Consider the following 24,079-nt stretch of genomic DNA (forward strand, 5'->3'; position numbering starts at 1 on the left):
TTCAATGGTGAATTGGCCGTTTAGATAGTGGTCTGTGATTAGTGATGTTCCACAGGGATCTATACTGGGACCACTGCTGTTTGTGATGTATATAAATGACCTCAATTAAAATGTAGACACATGGGTTAGTAAGCTTGCAGATGATTCAAAAATTGATGGTGTTATGGATAGCGTAGAAGACTAGCAAAGAATACAACAGGATATAGATCAGTTCCAGATATGGGCCAAGGAATGGCAGATGGAGTTTAACCCAGTCAATTGTAAAGTGTTGGACCTTGAAAGGTCAAATTTAAAGAGGCACACTGTCAAGGGCCAGACCCTTAATAGTGTTGAAGAGCAGCAAGATCTTGGGTTCCAAGTTCACAGCTCCCTAAAAGTGGCTACACAGGTTGAAAGCACAAACACGAAGAAATCTGCAAATGCTGGAAATTCAAGGAAGTTAGAGAAATCAATGTTCAATGCCATCAGGTTGGAGGCTACCCAAACAGAATATAAGGTGTTTTTCCTCCAACCTGAGTATGGCTTCATCTTGACAGTAGAGGAGGCCATGGATAACCATATCAGAATGGGAGTGGGACGTGGAATTAAAATGTGTGGCCACTGGGAGATCGTGCTTTCTCTGGACACCTGAACACCTACACTCTGTCCGCCGAAGAAAGCAGGATCTCCCAGTGGCCACACATTTTAATTGATTTCTCTAACTTCCGTTAATGCCTCTCCTCCTCTTCTTACCCATCTCACCCATCACACTTTGTCTGTTCTCCATCTCCCTCTGGTGCTCCCCCCACCCCCCTTTCTTTCTCCCTAGGCCTCCCATCCCACGATCCTCTCCCTTCTCCAAGCTCTGTATCCCTTTTGCCAATCACCTTTCCAGCTCTTAGCTTCACCCCACCCCCTCCAATCTTCTATCATTTCGGATTTCCCACACCCCCCTCCTACTTTCAAATCTCTTACTATCTTTCCCTTCAGTTAGTCCTGACGAAGGGTCTCGGCCTGTGTGTGTTACACAGGTTGGAAGGGTGATTTAGGAGGCAAATGTCATGTTTGCTTTTATTAGTTGAGTCACTGATTTTAAAAGTCAGGAGATTGTTCTGCAGCCTTATAAAACTCTTAGGCAGCATCTGAAGTATTGCATACAGTTCTGATCATCCTCTTATTGGAAGGATGTTGAAAGGGTGCACAAGAGGTTTACCAGGATGCTGCCCGGATTAGAGGACATATGCTATAAAGAGAGGCTAGACACACTTTAGTGATTTCTCTGTAGCACCAGAGGCCAAGGAGAGATCTGATAGAGGTTATTAAGAATATGAGAGCATAAATAGACTTGAAAATCAGTTACCTTTCTCTCCCCAGGGTCAAAATGTCTAATACAAGAGGGCATGCATTTAAGGACAGAGGGGGCAAGTTCAAAGATGTGAGGGGCAAGTTTTTATTTTTATTATTTCCTGTTCTCTCCCCACCCCCCCTTCCCAGAGTGGTAGATGCCTGGGGTGGTGGTGGAGGTAGATACATTAGAGACTTTTAAGAGACATGAATGTGAGGAAAATGGAGGGATATGGACATTGCGTAGGCAGAGGGGATTCTTTTGGTTGGCCGTATGATTACTAACTTATTAGGCTCGGTACAGCATTGTGGGCTGAGGAGCCTGTTCCTGTGCTGTACTGTTCGATATACTCAGTAGATCGGGTAATACCTGATAAGAGAAACATCTACATTTTCAGTTTGATGATCTTTCATGATGCTGATAAGTGAGCTGGTAAGTCAAGTTTTAAGATGTGGAGAGGGTAGGAGAGAACATAAGTTAAGTGAAGTTGTAAATATCCAATGAGATTAAGGGTGAAATGGGGCCAAGGAAGTGCGAATAAATGTTAGGGTCAGTCTCACAGAGATGTGAATGGGGGAAGAAGAATCGTTGTTGAAACCTACAAGGAAATCCTTTCTGGATGCTGTAAATATTTAAATGCAAAAGCAGAATGTGTGAAGTTGGAAGATAGGATGTTATCCTTATAATTTATATTAAATTTCATTGAAACAGAGTTCACAGGCTGGGGTGGCAGACTGGGAGTGCAGGGTTATGAATGATCACAATGTCAGGGACATCCTTGCAGACTGAATGTAGGTCACACATTCAAGCACTTTGTTTCTCTGAGAGAGGAGACCACACAGAGAGCACTGAATACATTCTGCTAAATTGGAAGTCATACAAATAAGTCACTGCTTCATGTGAAAGCTGTGTTTGGTCCCCTTGTAAACAGGCAGGTGCTGCATCTCAAGCTACTGAACAGCAAGATACAATGGGAATGGGAGTGGACAGAGTCACTTGGTGAGGAAACAGAGCATTCAGCCTGGGGTGACCAACGTGCCTATCTAAACCAATCTTATTTACCTGAATTTCAATCATATTCTCTATAAACTCTCCCTATCCATTTATTTTTCAAAGTGTCTTTTAAATGTTGTTAATGTACCAGCCTCAACCAATTTCTCTGGAAGCTCATTCCGTATAATGGCCAATCTCAGTGTGAAAACTTTGTCCAAGTTTTATTAAATCTCTCGCTTCTCACCTTAAACATCCAGTTTCTGATTCCCCAACTCTGCTTAAAAAAAAACTGTACATTCCTCTCTCTCTGCCTGCCTCTCATGATTTTATTGGAGATTACCTCTCATGATTTGCTGCACTTCTGAAATTACGGGGGGGGGGGGGGGGGAAGAGAAGAAGAATGAATGTCACAGGCTGCTCAACCTCTCTAGCTCAGTCCCTCGAGTCCCAGCAACATCCTTGTAAATCTTTTATGCATTCTTTCGAGCTCAATAGCAACTTTCCAAGAGCAAACTGAAGACAATATTCCAAATGCAGCCTCAACATGAGAGTTGAACGAGGAGGCTGGTGCAGTGGAAGAAGAGAACCAGAGGAAGCCTTTTCTGGTTCTACATGGGAGAAGAGGGGGCAAGGGCAGAAAGTGCTGGGAAGGAAATAAACATGGTTGAGCATCCAGTCCATGAGGAAGATCGATCAACAAAACTAGCAGATGGAATCTGCAGGATGTGAGAGAGATGGAGAAATGAGGAGAAAGGAAAGAATCCCTTTCAGGAAGCCAAGTGGGAGGAACTGGAGTCATTAGCTCAAGGGAGAAGGAAGAAGGGGTGCCATGGGCAAGATTACCATCTAAATCAGTATTCCCTTTATCTTAAAGTTTATCCTCTTTTCAGTTTAGATTTCTTTCCAAGATACTGATTGATCTGACATTATGCATGTGTTAACCAAGAGTGGTTAATGAGAATTCAGCAAAATTGATTCTGATTTCTATATTACAAGATGAGAGGGGAAGTATAACTGAATCAGCAACACCTTGATGTCAAAGTTACAACCATTGCACCACGTGATCATCTCTCACTCAGCTATAAATTTCTCCCTGTGATGTTGAGTTGTGCTAAATATTGCAAATGTTTTTGTGACACTCAAGCTGTGTGTCTGCAGGGCGAACAATGTCACCAATGTCAGCAACAGACTAATGTTCCAACAAACACCCCAACAATACACAACCATAACTTGCTTGTCCCCAACTCCAGTGTGTAGCCTATATCCAGCAAAATCTTGGCTGTGAATACACTCCCAACTTCCTTCTAATACGATTGCTTCATATATGAGAATGGATGAGAATCACGAGGAAGAAAGTGAGGGCAGTGTCTATATGACAGTCAGGTACAGCCAACAGGGTTGAAACAACAAAAAGTAGTGGATACGGCCTCATCCATCCTGGGTAGAGCCCTCCCCACAAAGTATTGCCACAAGAAAGCAGCATCCATCATCAGTGACACCCCCCCCCCCCCCACAAGATCATCCAAGTCGTGCTCTCTTCTCGTTGCTGCCATCAGGAAGGAGGTACAGGAGCCTCAGGACTCACACCACCAGGTTCAGGAACAGTTACTACCCCTCAACCATCAGGCTCTTGAACCAAAAGGGGAAACTTCACTCATCCCATCATTGAAATGTTCCCACAAACTACGAACTTATTTTCAAGAACTATTCATCTTCAACATTTATTTACTTATTATTATTTCTTTCTTTTCATATGTGCACAGTTCGTCATCTTTTACACACTGGTTCAATGCTCAAGGAGCAGTCTTTCATTGATTTTATTATGGTTATTGAGGATTTATTGAGTATACCCATTAAAAAAACCTCAGGGTTGTATATGGTGACATATGTACAGGTGTCCCCATTTTTCAAACATTCGCTTTACAACACCTCGCTGTTACTAGAGACCTACATTAGTTACCTGTTTTCATTAACAGGTGCTTTCACTGTTACGAGAAAAGGCAGCGCACGCATGCCGAGCAGCCAAGCTCCTCCCACGGAACTGCATTCTAGCCAGCATTGCTTAAACACGTGCCTGTGAGCATCGATGCTTTGTATCGATTTATTTTGTGCATCCGTTAGCAAGCTGAGTTCTAAGGTATCAAAAAAGCCTAAAAGAGCACGCAAGGGTGTTACACTTAGCGTAAAACTAGACATAATAAAGCGTTTCGATTGTGGTGAACGATATAGTGAATTTGGCTAAAGGTTTGTGAAAGTTGACGAAGATGATGTTGAAGAGGTTTTGGCATCCCATGACCAAGAATTGACAGATGAAGAGCTGATGAAGAGGAAAGGATAACAATTGAAACCGAACACAGCAGCAAACAGCCCAAAAGTGAAGTCATCCAGGAACTGAACGTGAAGCAATTGTGTGAGATTTTTGCTATGATTGACAATGCTGCAATGATTGCAGAAAAGTACGACTTTAATTTTGAAAAGGTATGTAGGTTTAGGGCATATTTGCAGGATGGTTTGAGCGCTTACAAAGAACTGTATGATAGAAAAATGCGCAAGGCTAAGTAGTCAAGCATACTGTCATTTTTCAAGCCTTCCACATCAGCCACAGCAGACAATGAAACTCGACCTTCAACATCGAGGTAGACAGACATAGAAGATGACCTGCCTGCCCTGATGGAAACAGACGACAATGAGATGACACCCCAGTCTCTTGTAACTCCCAGCACCCCAACCTCCGATTACTCAGCCTAACACACCATCAGTGTGCTCACTGTCTTCCCGATTCTAGTAAATGAAACTACACTGTATATACATTATTTCTACTTTATATAGGCTATGTATTTTTGTGTTATTTGGTATGATTTAGCAGCTTCATAGCTTGAAGGTTACTGGAAAGAGTGTTTCTGCCGGGAGTGCTTGTGAGATTTTCACTATGGTGGACAGTGCTGCAATGATTGCAGAAAAGTATTCCTACTTTATATAGGCTGTGTATTTATTAGATAATTCCTGCTTTTACTATATATTACTATTATTTTAGGTTTATGTGTTATTTGGCATGATTTGGTAAGTTATTTTGCGAACAGTATGCGAACACTCACAAATTTTTCCCCTATATATAAATGGTAATTGCTTCTTCACCTGTACTTTGATAATAAATTTACTTTGAACAATGCTGTCGCATTGGCTCCACAACTGGTGGAGGCATACACCTCCAGGTGTATGCTGACCCAGGTCACTCCATAAGTTGAAATTACTGAACTGGTATTGTCTGAGGAATTCCTGTTAATTGGCACAGATGCCGCCCAGAGAGAATGCACAATGTCAATCCATAGATATAAAATGCTACATATTTACCAGAGGAAGATTTGCAGCTTCATGTAAGTGACAGGCAAAACACAAAAGAAACATTTGCAAACCAAAGGTGCCACATTTCACCTCTAGTTATATTCATGCCAGCCTAGCAAAAACTATGCCCTCCTCATTTATCATATTTATAAGGAAGGTAAAAAAAAATCTTCATTAATATGGCTCACTGAAGTGAAGGTCAAAATTATGTCTCCATTATTATAAATAACATTTTTTTAAATTACTAATCCATTCCATGTTTCAAGTATCTGCAGCCTCTCGTGTGCCCACGTTTCCGCTGTTAACCATCAGGCTGACTGTTCTTGACAAACATGACCTTGCAGTGAGGCATAATGAGGATTACAAGGCCTATAATTCATTTCAGAATCTAATGGTTACATACAAGTTGGTGGATTGCCCGAATGAAGAAAGACTTCAAAGTTGAATCTTACCTTTCAGTATCTGGTGACTGCACAGGCTCTGCCCTGTGGTTATTAACTAAATTCAAGAGGTGGAATGAGGTGGAATTGGAAAGCGGGTACAGTGAATCAGTTAATAGGCTGTAGCTAAATCTCTCCTCAGTTCCAGTGTTGATGCCCGGCTCAGAGTCCGTATGAAGTCGTTCAAGTATGCTCTCCTGCTTTGGCTCCTCAAGCTGCTGGCTGCTGGGTCCCATTCTGGAGTGGCTGGTGAAATTTTCAGATCCAAGTCTCGTTGACAGGTTGGCCTGAAGCTCTGTACAAAGGATGGGCAGAGCAGTATTCAGAGAACTGTTCCCACACATCGCTCGCAGACTGTTCTGCTGGGAAGTGCTTCTAAAGCTACTGTGGAAATGGGGGTGGTGCAACGTACTGGTTGTGTTCCAGGGTGTCGGGCTTAGGCTGATCATGTTGGACTGCAGGGCTGAGGAGGGAACATGGTGTTAGAATTTTATCCCTCAAATGACTGGGTAAGCAAACACCTGCACTCCTATACAAATCAAACTGATTAATGACAAGGTAGGTAGGTGTACTCTTAGATCATTCAGCCTTTGAAACCACACTGATCATTTTCTTACGATGTGGCAAATACCAACTTATCTACTTGCTTTTGTGAATTTTAGTGGTGAAAAATATCTATTTAATTGCAGTACCAGAAACAGACCACAGGTACACCAGACTCTGCCACTCTGAAGCAAGTGTTTCAAGGGCATTGAAGATAAAGGATTTTTGCATCTCTATCAAAAGCCACTGATCTCTCCTTTCCACATGGAGATAGAGGACACAATGGACAGATAACCCACCACTCCATGATACCACACATGGATGCAAGCAGACATGGGGCATTTGGGAGGGAGAAACCATCAGAAGAATGGAACTTTACACACATTCAGCAGAACATAAGAACATTATAACTGTTTGTAACGATTCTGTTATAATACAAGTGCTTGGTTAATTTGAAACATTTCAATCCTTCATCAGAACACCCCTACTGGGCAATCTGGCTGCAATTTCAAATGCAGCGGCAGTGCTTGGTGAAACCGTACAGCACACCAAATCAAACACCTTCTCCCACCTGCACTTTTTCAAACTGTTCAATCCTGCTTCAAATGGAAAGTCCTAATTTACCATCAGCTAACTCGCATTAACTACCATCCCTTACCCAGTGCTTCACGTGCCCAAGAACAACTCTACTTCTGTTCTCACTCTGTCCCGTTATGCGCCCAGAACCCCTCTGATTTGTGCCAACAACTGAACAATTTTTTTAATCAATCTTCTACTGTTATGATTATAATATTTTATTTAAGTGGCAGTCAATGCATTATTTAAATGATGGAAGACAGAAATGTTGAAGCTTGAGAGGCAGCTGGTAGAGCCTCAACACCAGAACCCGGGTTCCATCCTGACCTCAGGTGCTGTCTGAGTGAAGTTTGCACATTCTCCATGACCCCTGTGTTTTATTTCCCCTGTGTGCCCTGGTTTCCTCTAGGATTGGTGTAAATGGGTGCTTGATGGTCGGCATGGGCTCAGTCATTAAGGACTTGTTTCTCTCCTCTTTTGCTTGATGAGATCTAGTGTCACTGTAAACCAAGCATGTGGGTAAGGCAACCAGTCTCAAAAGTACATTGGCCATCATTGCAAATATCCAAGGCCACACCTGCATTACTCTTAATCTCCCTACCAAAGAAAGGATTTACTTGCTCTACAGGGAGCACAACAAAGATTTTCAATCCATTAATGGTGGGGCTGCCATATGAAGAGAGACTGAGCCTGTATTCATTAGAGAGGTCTCATTGAAATATATGAAATTCTGACAGAGTAGGATGTGAACAGGATACTTCCCTTAACTGGGAGAACATCAGCAATCAGGGTTCAGGGTTTTAGGATACTGAGGATTTACAACCGAGGTAAGGAGAAATGTCTGCATGGTAATACTGTGGAAGTCTCTACTGCAGAAGGCCAAGTCACCAAATATATTTAGTCAGAGTCATATCTCACTGTGTGTGTGTGTGTGTGTGTGTGTGTGTGTGTGTGTGTGTGTGTGTGTGTGTGTGTGTGTGTGTGTGTGTGTGTGTGTATGTGTGTGTGTATACACCCCACCCCACCCCCCCCATTACCTTCTATGCCATGCTGTTTTAAGTTCTCTTTTAGAGAATTCTTTGCTGCAAAGAACCCACAGGAATTTAGATGAAAAGCACAGGTGTGGGATTAAGCAGGAGACCTTTTTGCCGGGAGCCAGCACAGGCATAAAGGTCTATTTGTGATTTTATGAAATTTGGGACTTTCCATTACCTGGCCATGAATCACACTGCTCTCTGGGGGAGCTAGCACAGTGCCATGTTTTCCTACAACATACTGATGACAACATTTCAAAAATGCTCCAATAACTCTGAAGATTTTCAATGTGCCAGGGTTGTGAAAATTGTAGATATTTCCTTTTTTTAAATCCTGGTAAAGAGTGGCTGAGAAGATGCGTTAAAAGCATTGGAATATGCGTATAGTAATGGATCTTAGGTTACTGGAAGAAGCATAGTGTAATGTATTAGTCAGCGGACCCAAGTTCAGGTGGCTTAATAGCAATCGTGATTCCATGGATGAATAAAAAGGGTTAAGGTGCAATGGGAAAATGGAGTTTCAAAAGAGACTGGAGAGGACAGATGCCAAAGTAGTGCATGTGGAAAAATTGGAAAAGAGAAGATGCCACAGTAATGACAGGAGGTGATGGTAACACTTGGAAGATAATCAGTAAGTGACTGACAAGAAGGTGGGGAATAGTGGATAGAAGTGTAAGTGTAGACTGGGGAAGACATGATTTAAATCACAAAGACAAGCAAATATTACAAAGAGCCAAATTTATGAGTGTGTCTATGTTTTTTTTGAGAAATTGCAGATTTGTAAGCTGAGTGATAGGATGTCAGGCACTTTGATTCATTGAGAGAGAGGTACTGTGCTTCAGTACAGGTTGGGACAGAAGTTATTGTCATGCTTTATCAGTGTGATCTCACTTAAGCTACCATAATCAGCATCAAAGGGAAGCAATGCCTCACCATTAGGGCTTGAGTGGATCTTGACTTGATGCCAGTTGTTGTCACCATCTTCATACTTTGACTCAGGTACACTGAAGTAGAAGGGACTCTGATCAGGCGGTGCAGACTTCAACACAGGCGGCCGCGGGATCGTGTACTCATACGTTACGTGTGGCATCTTCCCATTCAAGTTGTAGTACTGGTTTAGCAGAAAGAGAGAATTATAACTGAAGAGGCACAAAGTCACCTTGGTATAACTATATCCTTTTTACGAGAATACTAGCACTGATCTCAAGCTAAGCAGAAGAGAAGATATCCAATGACATTTGGCACCAAGAAGATTAAATAGGGTTAAGAGTGTGAAGAAGGGAAATGGAGAGATTGCTAGTTGATTATTGGAACGAGCTTTAGATTTCCATGATTAGGACAAAACAGATGAAGGGTTCAAGTGTCTTCCATCTGTATTCCTAACAAACTCCTATCGTGATCTTTCTTGTGGTTTGCTGCTGTTCCAATAGCAAGAGGGTCCTGCCATTCTCAATTTTCCTCTGTTGTCACTTCCTCTGTCTAAACATATGTTTGCACAATCTCCTCATCTTAACCGAAGAGGGATGAGAATTCTGAATATTGCAAAATATTTCCCCACCTTTGTCCTTACTGCCTGCCTGACAAACTTTTCTTTGCCTTGTAATACCCTGTTTGGAGAAATACTTCGAGCACAAAATTAATTTCATTGTGTTATCTGTGGACTAATTTTAGCAGACTCCTCTCCATGGCAGAGGTCGCAGATTCGCACAGCATCCCAGAGAGCTGAAAACAGTGTCCAGTCTAAACTGCAATTGGGAGAGAATTCCAGACGTGATGTGTAAAGCAGATCAATCTTAAAGATCCCTTGGCATCTTTTCCATCTGCAATCTGTCTGCAAAATATCAACCTTGCAGTCTGTGCCAACTATAGCTCATTAGGAAAAGTGTCAGACTCTACAAATACACTAGGCTAGATACAGTTATAGAAAATTTAAAATACACTTCAATATCCTTCTAACCCACCTCACAAAAATGTAGTTGATCACTGCCACAATTCTGCTTATGGCACATGCCTGGGCACCCTGTATGTGGTTCCTTCGGGAACTCAACAGTCAAGAGTCTGTCCAGTTGGGAAGGTATCTACACACTTCAGAGATCATAGCAATGGGGGTTTGGAGAATTACAAATACCACATGACTGTCTTCAGGATGCTCAACTGGGGCTAGGTTGTGCCATAGTCTGGGAAAAGCAGAACAGGAAGCTCTGAACTAACTCAGGAAAGCTTACAGATGATAAAAGAAGTCAGCTAAAGAAAACTGCATCATCTGTAATGATTGGAGACAGATCAAAAAGGGTTAATGGAAAGGGTTGCGGGGCCCTCATCTGTAAACTGCACTCTAGACGTCAATGGGTGGCACTCTGTCCTTTCATCTTTCGGAGTTCTACTGAAGTGCAGATAAGATGGATTTGCTTCTGTGAGCTGTGCAAGTTGGGTCAGCCTGAACTGCCAGTACTTTGGAATACACCAGGTGGGAAAACAATGAAAATGAGAAGTGAGATACAGATACGACAGTCTGGCACAGTGAGGGAGTGCTGCTCTGAAATCAGAACTAAGGCCGAAACAAGTCTAGCAGCAATACATACCTTATCTGACCTTATTCCAGGTTTAAAGCAGTAGCATCTTTAATGAGCACTCAATGAATCATTTTAACATAAATGGAAACCACAAAAGGTGCTTCATTTCCAGTTATTTCCACAGGTTCCTACAGAAATACTGATGAATAATGTGGCACCAAAAAAGTATTTGGTCCCATCATGACATCACGAAGGAACTATCAGAACGTTTTCAGTTACAATCTCTCCCTCTTCCCATATCCCTGCAACTTCTTCCTTATTATACAGTTATCATATTCCCTTTTATCTATTATTCAATCCCTTTCTTCAATCATTTTAGGCAGTACATATTGCATTTCATAAAACTGTTCCACCTCATCTCTCACTACCCTGCAGTCTGATGTTACCCCTCTTGAAGTCCTCTAAATCTCCTCTGCTCCAAGGAGAAAAATTCCAGTAATTCCACTTCCTCAAATCACTGAACTCTCTCATCTATACGTCAATGAATTTTCCCTCCTGCTTCTCCATTCACAGTGGCATTTGGAATTAGATCAAATACTCAAGCCAAGAACAAAACTACGTGTTGTGAAAGGTTTAACTGACTTTGTTTTTGCACAACATGTCATCTATTTATAAAGTCAAACATGCACTCTTGGCATTTTGGACTAATGCAGTTAGACAGGATATTGTCACCACAATGGGTAAATAAGAACAAATCCTTTTAATATCACAGCAAATTTATGTTAAAAAGCATCATATTTTATTAATGCATTCCCTATCTGACCTCTGGCTAATTTTACCTGATGGGAAAGGAGTTCACTCAACACAATATGAAGAAAATTAATTTTAAAAAATAATTCACAAAAACCAAGGACAGGGAGCAATAAATTAAGTCGACGAAAGACATGTCATAATCACAAATTTACAGATGCAAAATCCTCAATATATACCTTTAATTTTATTGCCAAAACAGATGTTGCTCCCCTCCTGTCAAATGAACTGCTCCTCAGGGCTGCTGACCTATAACACCATAAGATGAAGAGATTGTTGTCAGAAGCACAATCCAAGAGTTAATGCTGGATTCACATTGCATGTTAGCTCTTCAGTAGCAAAGGCAACATTCAAAACTTTCCCAAAGCTACATTTGAAATGAGGAAGCCAGTCTAAGGGGACAAGAACCTACATGAGGAATTACTGCCTTAACAGATTTTGTTTGCTCATTGTTTCAAAAAAAAACACATTTCAAAAGATTTCTCTGACTTAATTTCTCAGCGCCTACATCAGAGACAACTGTTCCAGACTTCATGGAGGTGGTGTCCAGCACCAACTCAACAAGGAATTCCTCCCATTTCATTCCAGCTTCATGGTTAGGCCTACTACTGAATCTGACTAGGGCTGTTTACAGGAGTGAGGCTTCACTGAGAAAGCACATGGCAGCTTTATACACTTCTTCTATATTCAACTGCTGAGGTTCAGGCTTTGCCGGTAAAAATCCACATTTATTGCCTGCATCTTGTCAATTTTCAAGAAAATGTTGCTGGTGTGCCACCTTCTCAAATCAATGAAGTCCATGCAATGGAACAGCACTCACAAAACTGCTAAAATGACGTGTTACAAGATTCTGGCAGACACATATGAAGGGGGCATGGATGAGCAATTGTGTTAATTTTAAACAGCAGGCTGACATCAGCTGCCTTCTTCTCAGGAGAGATCAGGACAATGAATCAAATCAGAGAGAATAGAGCAGCCAAGTCATGGAAAGTCTGCAACCATTTCAGTGTCTTATGCCTGGTCATCTTTGACCTGGTCAGTAACTCAGTGGCCCTCACCTCAGTTTCAGCATTGCTCCTCTCAAATGATTTCTTCAGCCTCTGACGCCATGGATCAACAACCCAGTGCAGCAGTTCATTTGACAGGGTGGGGATGGGGAGAAAGCAACATGAATTTGGCAGCAACATTTATGATGCGTAAATTCAACAGTCTGAGCTTACTGAATGTTTGGAACTCATTGATTGGAAAATTGTTCTGAAGAACAGTGACAGCTTGGGGAATCACTTGGCACCAGGTGAGATCTAGTGCTGACATTCCTTCACAGTTTTTGCAAAAGCAATGCAAAGTTTTGAATGTTCCATTTTGCCCAGAATCCACTGATAATAATGGATAGGTCTGTGCCTTGTTGCCTAATCATGCAGTCAAGTGCACAGATTCCCAGTTTCACTTATTATGTAGTTGAATGGAGAAAACAAAGCTGTAATGGAAAAAATTGCTTGAAAGAACCCGGATTTCAATGTTCCATTCTGACCTGAGAGGATCCGAGAACATTTTGGAACCTAACAATTACCTCTTTTTTTTTTAAAAACACAAAAAAAAGAGAGCGGCAATTTAAGCAAAGCAAGGTCTCAGACATGACAATGAAGCAAAACTCCAAGTGACTTGGGAGACTGAAAGGAACCCCTGCTGTTCTGTGCCAAGTTTCATATAATCAAAATAGGCAAATAAGTAGGTTTTTGGTTTAATGCTCATCGACTAGATGATTCTCACCCAAGACATACGACTACATCCGTATCTGCAATCTGTGTCTGATCAAATCAGGGAGCAGTTGAACCAGCAACTTTCTGGTTTAGAGGTGGGAATGTTACTAAGATGTCATTCTGCAGAGTGAAATAGCCACTGGCTTAGGACAGAATTCAGTTGTGTAAGATGACCCCAGAGTCTTCAGAAACTACAGCCTACCTCAAGGGCACTGACAGTAAAGGCAATTAAAAAAACACTTCTATAAATTTTAAACAATCAGCGTCATTATAACCTTGCACCTCATTGCCCGCCCATACACCTCATTGCCCGCCCATACTGCACTTTCTCTGTAATTGTAACACTTTAATCTGCATCAGTTATCACTTTCCCTTATACTAGCTCAATGCACCATTGAAATTAATTGATCTGTATGAACAGTATGCAAAACAAGTTTTTCACTGGACACGTGTGACAACAATAAACCATTTTGTCAATTGTAAAGATATTAGTTGTGGAGAAAATAACCAGCTTGTTTGATGGTCAGAATATCCATACTTGGAAAGGAGAATCTATTCACTTCCTGCTAAAGCAGGTCATTTTCTGATGGGCAACCAATGGCAGGAGTGTGGGGGTGGGAATTAGAGGCAGGAAGTCCTGATATAGACAGCACTTCACAGACTCACCATGGGTATATGTCTGGCCCTCATCTTCTGTTCTCAAGAAAGGTCAACTAAATGAAACACAAGAATCAGTGAGAATTTCCTCTGTGTGCCCTACAAAGTCTTTGTTTTTTTAAGATGCAGTTTCTGGCAGATGAACTGACATTAATAAATTCCTAACAGAGCTGGGGAGGAAGGGTTTTAGATCTCTCCATTTCATTCAGCCAGTTTTACCTCATCAACCACGGTCTTAAAATAATGCATCTCCCAAAACACTTCAAATTTGGAGCTCTGAAATGTGCTTTTTTTTTTAAAAAAAAAAGCAGATGTTTTAAAAATTATCAAATGAGACAACTATAGGAATGAGTCAAATAATCTCACAAACATGAGATAGAGATATGCAGCTTACTATGTGGGCATGCAGTGGTCAGTAATTTAATTAGCATTTAGTTTGAAAAACCATTTTAAATCCATAAACTCTATGCTACATCACTTTCATGAGATTTGGCAGCTAAAGGTGCTGACTAGTCAATCCATACAAGGAAGGTAAATTGGATTTTTACTCATTACAATTAGTGAACAAATGGGTCTAGCTTAGATAGAAATCTTGTTTAGTATGGATGAGCTGGGCAGAAGATCCATTTCTACGCCATACTACCCTACAAGTCTAAATAATGGCAAGAGCTTACATGCCTTCAGACTTTTTATCTGTACAATACCTTTTCCATAGTCATTTACCACATTATTAGAGTTAAGGAAGTTGATATCTGGGAGTACAGCATTACCAACATTGACATAAAACTAGCAGAGACAAAATTCAGAGACTAGAGCTGAATAATGTTTATCAGAATGGAGGGAAGCATTCTGTGGTTTTCTCTTGGTTTGTTGATTTTAATGGAACAAAATGTGTGGGAAGCCCACAGAACTAATAACAGGAATGGTCAGTTATTTTATTAGAAAATCTGTAACTGCCAGATTTTACAACACTGAGGAGATTGATTAAAGAATTGAAATCTTGATGTACCTGCATAGTGAACATGAAGAGGTTGTTTCTTCTTCTGTGAATGTAGAAATAGGACTCATTGTTTAAAAAGTAAGGTACTTATCTAACAGAGGTGAAAAGATATTTTCCCCCTCATCATGGTCTTAGGAAAATTCCTGCCCAAAAATTATGTCTTTAAATATTTTGAAGGAGTACGTGGAACAATTCGTGAAAGAAAAAGTGGGGTGAAGTGTTGTGAGACTTCGGTCACAACTTATTCAGTCACAATAGCGGGGAGATGAGAGAGCCTTGGTGAACTGAGCTGAAAACCCTAATTCTACCTTAGACTAGATTTCCCTCAACTTGCACTGCTATCATTATTTATTTTTGTTTATTTTGTCATGCAAGTTATGTATAATTAATGTTAATTTAAGCTATATCATTTATTGTGCCATGCTTGGAATATAAGAATTCTTCCTAAATCATTAGGGAACTGTGTCTAATTCTGGGCAGGCTTTAAGGGAGTACTGGTGAGTTTAGGCTGGATTCTGACTGGAGGATTCAATCCCCAATCCTACAGATGGCAGCTTCACACCAACTAACCTCTTAACCCCAAGCACTTATGACTGATTGCGCAGTTCATCTTGTACTGGAGGTCAACTGTATGGTCAGACTGAAATAACTAGATTTGTGCTTTTTTTGGGGGAAGACAATGCAGGGATAAGTGAATTCATGTGGCTTCAAAATACTTGGAATTAAAAACTAGGGTTAAGTTGGGGTTACATGAAAGGGTGGTAGAAGTTTTCAATAGCAATATAACTAGAGTATTTGAAGAGAAAGCATTGCACACTATTGCTTTTGATATAGAACAAGTAAGTGCACATCTTTAAATGATCCAGTATCATCACAATGAGCTGAGAACTACGCATTCAGGTATGTGCTGCGTCATTCTCCAATTCCATCCATCAATACCTGGTCTGCCTGAGGCAGATTTAGGACAGTTTGAGCTGTACAAACAGTTATGTGTCCTAAGCTATAACAAGGCTAATGAGGGAAAAGGTCAGTGAGGCTGGTGCACATCAACGCCCAGTAGCATTGCACACACAGAAAGGACGGATTTGTTCTGTTCCAGTTAAATACTCAATTAAGTCCAGGAAATAACCAACAGTTGGAATAGAACCATAGCAACAGGCCTAATTTATAAGTGGAAATAAAGATTTTTTTTTCAAATTAAAAGAGGACAAGGAAGAATATTTCAAGGCAATGATCCTGCTATTCCTGAGATTAGAGGCTACGCTCTTTTCTTGTAGAGTCTATTGTCCTTTTCTTGTACATTCCCATCCATTTCTGGCTCTTATACTAAGTACTTGTTGATAGGACATACAATTACCCTATGGGTTCAGGTAACCGGCACTGAGCACACATGAGGTACAAACTAGTGAGCAAAAGGTAGAGTGCTTGCTCGGGGCGTTATCTGTGTTACGTACCATTACATTCAGTCCTTGGTTGGTTGGTCCTTGGGCAATAATATATTCAAAGCCATCAGACAGCGGATTCGCAGGTCGTCTGTATTTGAACACTGTACCGGCCACTCGGAAATTCCGAGGATTGTCAATCGCTGTGTTCCCATTAAAGAAAAAGTAGCCACCTTCATCTGCAAGAGCTTTGGAGGGGGGGAGGGGGAAAAAAGGAATAATATATATTGTGTTGTTAGTGAAGAAGGAGGAGGTGGGGAAAAGGGATTAACTAGTATGAAACGATTTGGCAGAATTACCTAAAATATTTTCTGTTTTTCGCCGTTCAATTATTTGGATGTCAGAAGCACCAACAGGAATGTTTGTAATAAAGAGATAACCTGCAGTATAAAAAAGATGAAGACATCAAACCCTAATCACTTCAGCTGCCTCTGAACACAACCATTAAGGAACATCCGGTGCATTAAACCCCAGCCTAACATGGAATTCTGAGCTTCAGTCGCAGGGAAACTTCTCCAGGGGTTGCAGACAAGTTTTAGTCACAACTTGCGTGACTGGTTGGTAAATACCAAGTACCACATTCATATTACACTGGCTTTCCAAACAGTCCTCACTCCCTTCACCTCAAACTTGACATCTGAGCCTACGGCCACTTAGGAAGAAAGCTTAGGAATTCCGTCCTCAAACCTTCCTGCATCTTTTCATTAAATCTTTCATAACCTTCTATGACACAGCTTCTAGTTAACAATTCTAATGTGTCTTTTTTGTAGGGGAAATATCTTGCCGTTGTTTTGTGATGTCTGAGGCACTATACAAAGCCAAGCTACTGTCTGCATGACCTGATGGCTCAGTCAATCCATGGCTTCTGTTCAACATTGATCCAAAATGATAAGCGAGTACAAGAGGCTCCACAGGGTTGATATTAAAACAACTCAGGAAAGCAGCTAACATGATCAAGGACCCACTCCCACCCCAGTCATTCTCACTGTCCTCTTCCCCACCCATCAGAAGCCCGACAGCACACACCACCAGACCCAAGGACTACTTCGATCCTACCGTTATCAGATGAACTCTTGGCCCCCTAATCCACCTTGCCGTAGCCCTGAGCCTCACTGTGCCCCTGCACTGCACCTTCTCTGTAACTACGCTGTACCTCGAACTTCTTTGTGTTTGCTACCTCATTGTAAATCACAAATGGCATAATCTATCTGGATGGCACAGGAAAAACTTCTCACTGTCTCAGTACATATGTCAATGATAAACCAGTTACTATTACCTCTCACAATGTCAGGATGCCCTTCACATCCATGAATACCAACTGTTAATCTGTGAGAGAAACACAAAACCAAACTGGGCTCCAACCTAAATGTGTGATGCCTCGTCGATAGGTGCCTGAGATCCGGAAACAGGTGCTGCCATCACCGCCGCATAGTCCACATTTATCCAACCTTTTGGAGGAATAAAGGAGACCGTCGCATCCGATGGGCTGCAGAGAAAACACTGTTACTATCCTGATGACTTGACAAGCCAATGATCTATTCAATACCAATCACCCTCCCTCACACTGAAATCCTGCAAAGTCCCCATTCAAATCCCTTTCACCTCTGCTTCCACCATCATGACAGACAGGGGTAGACGTATAGTGCAGAAACAGTTTCCTCAGCCCATAGAACAACCATTTACACCGGGGGATCCCAAGCCAGGGTCCGCAGTCCCCTCAGTTAACGGTAGGGGTCCATGGCATTTAAAAAAGGTTGGGAACCCCTGCTTTACACTCCCCAATCTACCATCAACTCCCCCCAGTTTTCTTCCACTTACGTTCACACATGGGACACTTTACAGTGACCAATAAACCCCAGATGGGACATGGGAGGAAAATGCAGCACTCAGAAAAACCCCAAAAAAGTGATGGATATGACGAGGGTAGAGCGCTGCAGGAGGAATGGCAGAGAGGTGCCAGGGTGCAGATACACCCATCCCTGAGACACCAGGCTAGGTCAATTGATAACAAACATTTATTGAATGTACCTCTGGAGGTTCCCACTCCCTCTCCCTTCCCCTTTTCCCAGCCATGATTCTCCTCTCCCTGACTCTTTCCCACTGTCAGTTCACAACAGAGACCCAGATCAGAATCAGGTTTATCATCACTCACGCATGTCATGAAATTGCTTCGTTTTTGCAGCAGTACAGTGCATTACATAAAATTACTGCAGTACTGTGCACATATGGTACATACAGTTGGCCCTCCTTATCTGTGGATTCCGCATGCGTGGATTCAACCAAACGTGGATCGGGAAAACCCGGAAGTTCTCTCTCCAGCACTCGTCGTTTGAGCACGCACAGACTATTTTTTTCTTGTCATTATTCCATAAACAATACAGTATTACAACTACTTACATAGCATTTACATTGTATTAGGTATTATAAGTAACATAGAAATGACTTAAAAGTACAGGCAGTCCCCGGGCTATGAATGAGTTCCATTCCTGAGTCAGTCTTTAAGTCGGATTTGAAGTCGGAACAGGTACATCCGGTATTATTTAGCGACAGTTAGGTCAAACATTTTTCTTAGTATATAGTACATATTTTACCTTTCTATGCATATAAAACACTTAAGAAACATACATATTTCAAATAATTAAACCACTGTGTTGCTTAGTAATAATTGTAGCTTTCATCGGGGCAGGGCCTTTCACATGCTCCATTAAAACTGTTCCAATCATTGACTGACTGTAGCCTAACGCTTTTCCAATGACCGATGGCGTTTCACCTCTGATCGCTTTATTACTTCCACCTTATTTTCAATCGTGATTACTTTCATGAACAGAAACACTGCGGATTCAGAGCTGTACCGCCAGGTCCTAATGTCCACTGCACTGAGCCATGTTAAATAAAGTCCAAGGTTCCGCTGGGTCCTGAAGACCACCACACTGAGATAGGTTAAATAAGGGACTTGAGCATCCACATTTTTTGGTAACCACGGGGGTCTCGGAACCAATCCCCCACAGATAAGGAGGGCCGACTGTACTTAGATCTTCAAATCCCCCAACCCCCAGCTGGGGTAGAACTTTTGTAAACTAATACAAATCATGTTCACAAGTTTCCTCTGGTTATCATATCTGTAATTTCTCAAGACAATCAATTCAACTTGTTAGAAATATCCATTAACAAATCCATACTGGCTCTCTCAAATCAGCTTGGACTTCTTGGAGCAACCAGCCACTGCTCATTTTATATATTTTACTAGCTTCCCATAAGAAACTAATATGTCCATAATTGACAAGTTTCTTATGTAATGCAATTACATTTAAAGTCTTCCAATCTAAAAAGGTAATTCCTGAATGAAGGGAAACATGGTAGATTATAGTCAAGAAATCTACAATTGTCTCATCTATTCCCCTTTAAAAGTCTGAAATATTAGTCATTGGAGTGAGGAGTTGTCAGTCTTCTGGGGTACCATTCTTTTCCGATATCCCCTTATTGCTCAAGCTTCCATTCATCATTCACTCCTTCAAATTTTCAATTATTTTATTCTCTTTATCTGAAAATAATCATCAAGTGTTTGGCAGAACAAACTCAAGTGGCGAACTGCTCTGTCCTCTTACAATAAACCAATTCTACACAAGCTGAAACCACAAGTTATTCATCCGGAAGCAAGATATCTAATGAGAGACTGGCACCATAGGATATTATAAAGTGATTGAGTTTAACTGTGAGTGAACTAACATCATACAGCATAGAAACAAGCCCTTCAGCCCACAATGCTCATGCTAGCTGCTGTACCCACCTACATTAATCCCATTTAACCACATTTAATCTGTAGTTTTCTATACCCTTCTCCTTGTCAAGATGGTTCTTAATGTAGTGGGACTATAGGCCACCATTTTCATTTCAGGCAGAATATTCCAGACTCCAGCCACCCTCTGTGGGGGAAAGAACCCTTCAACTCTTGCCCTCTCTCCTCACCTCCATTGTCAAAGCTCCTTTGAGCTGAATAGAATATACTGCCTCACCTCACATCGGCCAGTGATACAGACACCCTGATATGTTCTGTCTCGGCAAGATGTCCCATCTTGAGCAGTAACCATTAACTGCCGCTCTCCGTCAGTAGTGGTGCACTGCAGATCACACGGCTTGTTTGAAATATTAATATAGTCATCTGTTTGACAACAAAATAGAGTAGTGTAATCACAGTCCAGACATTCCACATCATGAAAAAGTTTTCAATCTGCCCACGTTGGGAGAGCTTTTGATATCTAGATTTCTGATTTTGACAAAGAGCCAGGAATTTATTAACAGCAAAATCTCATTCCATTGCTCAAAATAATTCTGATGCGGGGACTACAACATACACTCACACATACATGCACTCACCTTGCAATAATTGTTATAAATGGGCACACTGTGAAGTCTATAATATAGCTGCTCATTGTGCAAGGTAACATTTAACTGACACACATCGCAAGCTGCCCATAATAGACCTCACAATGTGTCAGTTTATAGCAATTAGATGTTATGGCAAAACGTGATGTGAGATTACCAGTGCATGTGTGTTCTTGGTCTCACATCAGAATTATTTAGAGGACTACAAAATCATGAAGGGATGGTGTGGTCAGGGTCTTTTTATCCCCAGGACAGGAAGTCTGGAGGGCATAGATTTAACGCGAGATGGGAAAGATTTAAATGTGACCCAAAGGGCAATTTTCTCCACACAGAGGGTAATAGGTATGAGGGAAAAAGCTGCCGGTGGAAGATTCAGAGGCAGGTAAAAAATGCAATGTTTAAAAGTCATTTGGACAGGTACATAAATAGATAAGGTCTGGAGAAGGGTTTCCTAACCTCGGGGTCCATGGACCCCTTGCTTAATGGTATTGGTCCATGGTATAAAGAGCTTAACCAATATGAGTGAGTTGTATTGAAGGACCAGTTTCAATACTGTACAACTCTGTGACAAAATGGTGTATTTGCCACCCTAACTGTCAATCATGCACTACCTTCAACGTAACTGGTTACCCATAGGTAATCAGGCTTCAAGAAGCACCTTGAGTAAGAAAGAGTGGCAAGAGCCTTTAGAAAGGAATTCAGATTCTAAATAGCTAAAAGCTCATCTATTAAAGAAAAGCAAATTAATATTAGAAGAATGCAAAGATCGCAAAGCAATGCTGGTCCGGAAGAGTTTATAGTGGTGGAATTTATAAATTAGCTGCAAGTGCCATTGAAAAATGCAACTAGAACTCTGTTTGTTATGATAATTGTTGTAAGTTTATCAAACCTTACCTGGATACAATGGAACCCAGTGATAATATCGGCCACTAAATGCTTTGGCATTGAAAGCTGAACATTGCTGTTGTTTGAAACTTGCAACATTATTTGGACAAGGCTGTGCATAAATAGAAAAAAATATGATGAACACCAGAAACAAAAGTACCACATTTATTTAGCGCCTTTCACAGGACCCTGGGATACTTTACAACAACCAAGTACACCTTGAAATGTAGGGAATTTTGTAATATAGAGAAAACAGTGGTTAAGTTGCACACAACAAGATCGAATAATAAGACCACGACAAAGGAGCAGATTTAGGCCATTCAGCCCATCGAGTCAGCTCCATCATTCCATCATGGCTGATCGCGGATCCCACTCAACCTCATACGCCTGCCATCTCGTCAAATCCTTTGATGCCCTGACTGATCAGGAAACAATCAACTTTCACCTCAAATATGTTGACAGATGGCTCCCATCGCAGTCTGTGGCAAAGCTTTCCACAGATTCACTACTCTTTGGCGAAAAGAAAATTCCTCCTCAACTCTGAGGCTATGCCCTCTAGTTCTGGATACCCCCACCATAAGAAACATCCTCTCCACATCCTCCCTACCCAGTTCTTTCAAAATTTGGTAGGTTTCAATGAGATCTCCACCCCCCCCCCCCCCCCCCCACCAAGACCCAGCATTTTTCTAAATTGTGGTGAGTACAAGCAGAATCCTCATGAACCTCCTCTGGACTATCTCCAATGACAACACATCCTTTTGGTTGACAATACGCCAAGTGCAGTCTGAAAAATGTCTTATAAAGGCTCAGCATTATCCCCTTGCTTTTATATTCTATTCCCCTTCAAATAAATGCCAACATTGCATTTGCCTGCTTTACCACAGACTCAACCTGTAAATTAACCTTCTAGGACTCTTGCCCGAGGACCCCCAAGACCCTCTGCACCTCTGATGTTTGAACCTTCTTCCCATTTAGATAATAGTCCGCACCACTGTTCCTTTTAAGAAAATGCATTATCATACATTTCCCAACACTGTGTTCCATCTGCCACTTTTTTGCCCAATCTGCGAATTTGCTACAATCGCATTGTTTCTACCTACCCCTCCACCCATCTTCGTATCATCCGCAAACTTTGCCACAAAGCCAAGCAAGCAATGAGATCATCCACTAAAGTTGGTAGTTGATTACACCGAGACCAGAATCACAGAGAACCCCACATATTTATCCAAAATAATGCACTTAAATAAGATGTTCATCTAAAGAGCATGCATGATTTAACAGTCATATATAACATGGATAAAGGCCCTTTGCCCACCACGCCATCAAGTAATGATCTACACTAATCCCATTTCCCTGCATTTCATCTGGAGCTTTCTTAACCACGGCAATTCATAAGCGCTAAAAGAGATCTGCCTGGATTCCAGATTCCAGCTGTTCCCTGGCTGAAAGAATTCTTCATTACATTCCCTCTGAATCTTAAACTCGTACTTCTGCCCCCGCTTTAAACACTACCCTCTAGTCTTGCACACCTCTTCCTGATAACCCAATGTTCCACAGCACCACCCTCTGGAGCTGTTCCTATACGAGAACCTCACCACTTGAAATCAAAAGTACTACATTCTGAGGTGAGGATCAGCACAAAACACAGGTCATTCCAGAGTGAACAATGACAAGGGTTGCCTATTCATTGTGAATCTCCTCGTTTACAGAGACAATAGGCAAGCAAAGGTACATCTGATCTCCTGGGGGACACAACATCAGTATCTGTGACCAGGCCAACTTCTACAGCCTCAGTGCAGACACTCCTGTGTGTCAGCAGGCTTGTCCCCAAGGAAAAGGAGGGTGATGAAGAGAAAAATGACAGAAGTCAAAAAGTCAGGACTGGCGACTCTTACCTGGATTTGACATAAGTGATATCGTCTTGGTGATCCAGTGCAAAAAGTGCCATTTTTACTTTGTGAAATTATACGCCTACAAAAAAGAAACATTTTGACAAACCAACTGTAAAGAGCTTTGCATTTCAATGATCATGGATATTGAATGGACTAAGTGCTTCAGCATCTCACAGACCAGTTCATGCAACAAGCTGCATTAAAACAAAAGAGATTTCTATTCATGTGATGGAACAAATCTCCCAATAATACAACAAATGATTCTTAGTAACAGCTCATCCCTATTTCCCTTAATGTTGTATTGGTGTGGCACCTCCTGAACTAGTACAGTGACTGTACTGAAGGTATTTGTCAAGCATTGTTAAACAGCAAGTTCTGAAACCTTGCCTGTATGTATCCAATCAGGAAATTCTGCAAATTGAAGAGGAAAATTCTAAGAGGGAATGGGGTGGGGGAGGGTGTTGGCTTCCCTGAACCTTCTCCCC

The 24,079-nt window shown here is 41.5% G+C and overlaps 1 protein-coding gene across 1 annotated transcript in view; it reads right to left on the minus strand.

Moving 5' to 3' along the window:
* si:ch211-267e7.3 (ADAMTS-like protein 2) overlaps window positions 1–24,079 on the minus strand; it is a 196,333-nt gene that overhangs the window by 53,663 nt on the left and 118,591 nt on the right. The window contains exons 5-12 of the mRNA XM_059983535.1: window positions 23,598–23,673; window positions 21,712–21,814; window positions 20,448–20,593; window positions 17,797–17,920; window positions 16,734–16,814; window positions 16,447–16,622; window positions 9,186–9,363; window positions 6,112–6,562 (exon numbers count right to left, since the gene is read on the minus strand). Of these exons, the coding sequence (XP_059839518.1) occupies window positions 6,112–6,562; window positions 9,186–9,363; window positions 16,447–16,622; window positions 16,734–16,814; window positions 17,797–17,920; window positions 20,448–20,593; window positions 21,712–21,814; window positions 23,598–23,673 (1,335 nt within the window). The remainder of the gene's footprint in view (window positions 1–6,111; window positions 6,563–9,185; window positions 9,364–16,446; window positions 16,623–16,733; window positions 16,815–17,796; window positions 17,921–20,447; window positions 20,594–21,711; window positions 21,815–23,597; window positions 23,674–24,079) is intronic.

The sequence above is a fragment of the Hypanus sabinus genome, chromosome 11 (genome assembly GCF_030144855.1).
Source record: "Hypanus sabinus isolate sHypSab1 chromosome 11, sHypSab1.hap1, whole genome shotgun sequence".
Classification (NCBI taxonomy): domain Eukaryota; kingdom Metazoa; phylum Chordata; class Chondrichthyes; order Myliobatiformes; family Dasyatidae; genus Hypanus; species Hypanus sabinus.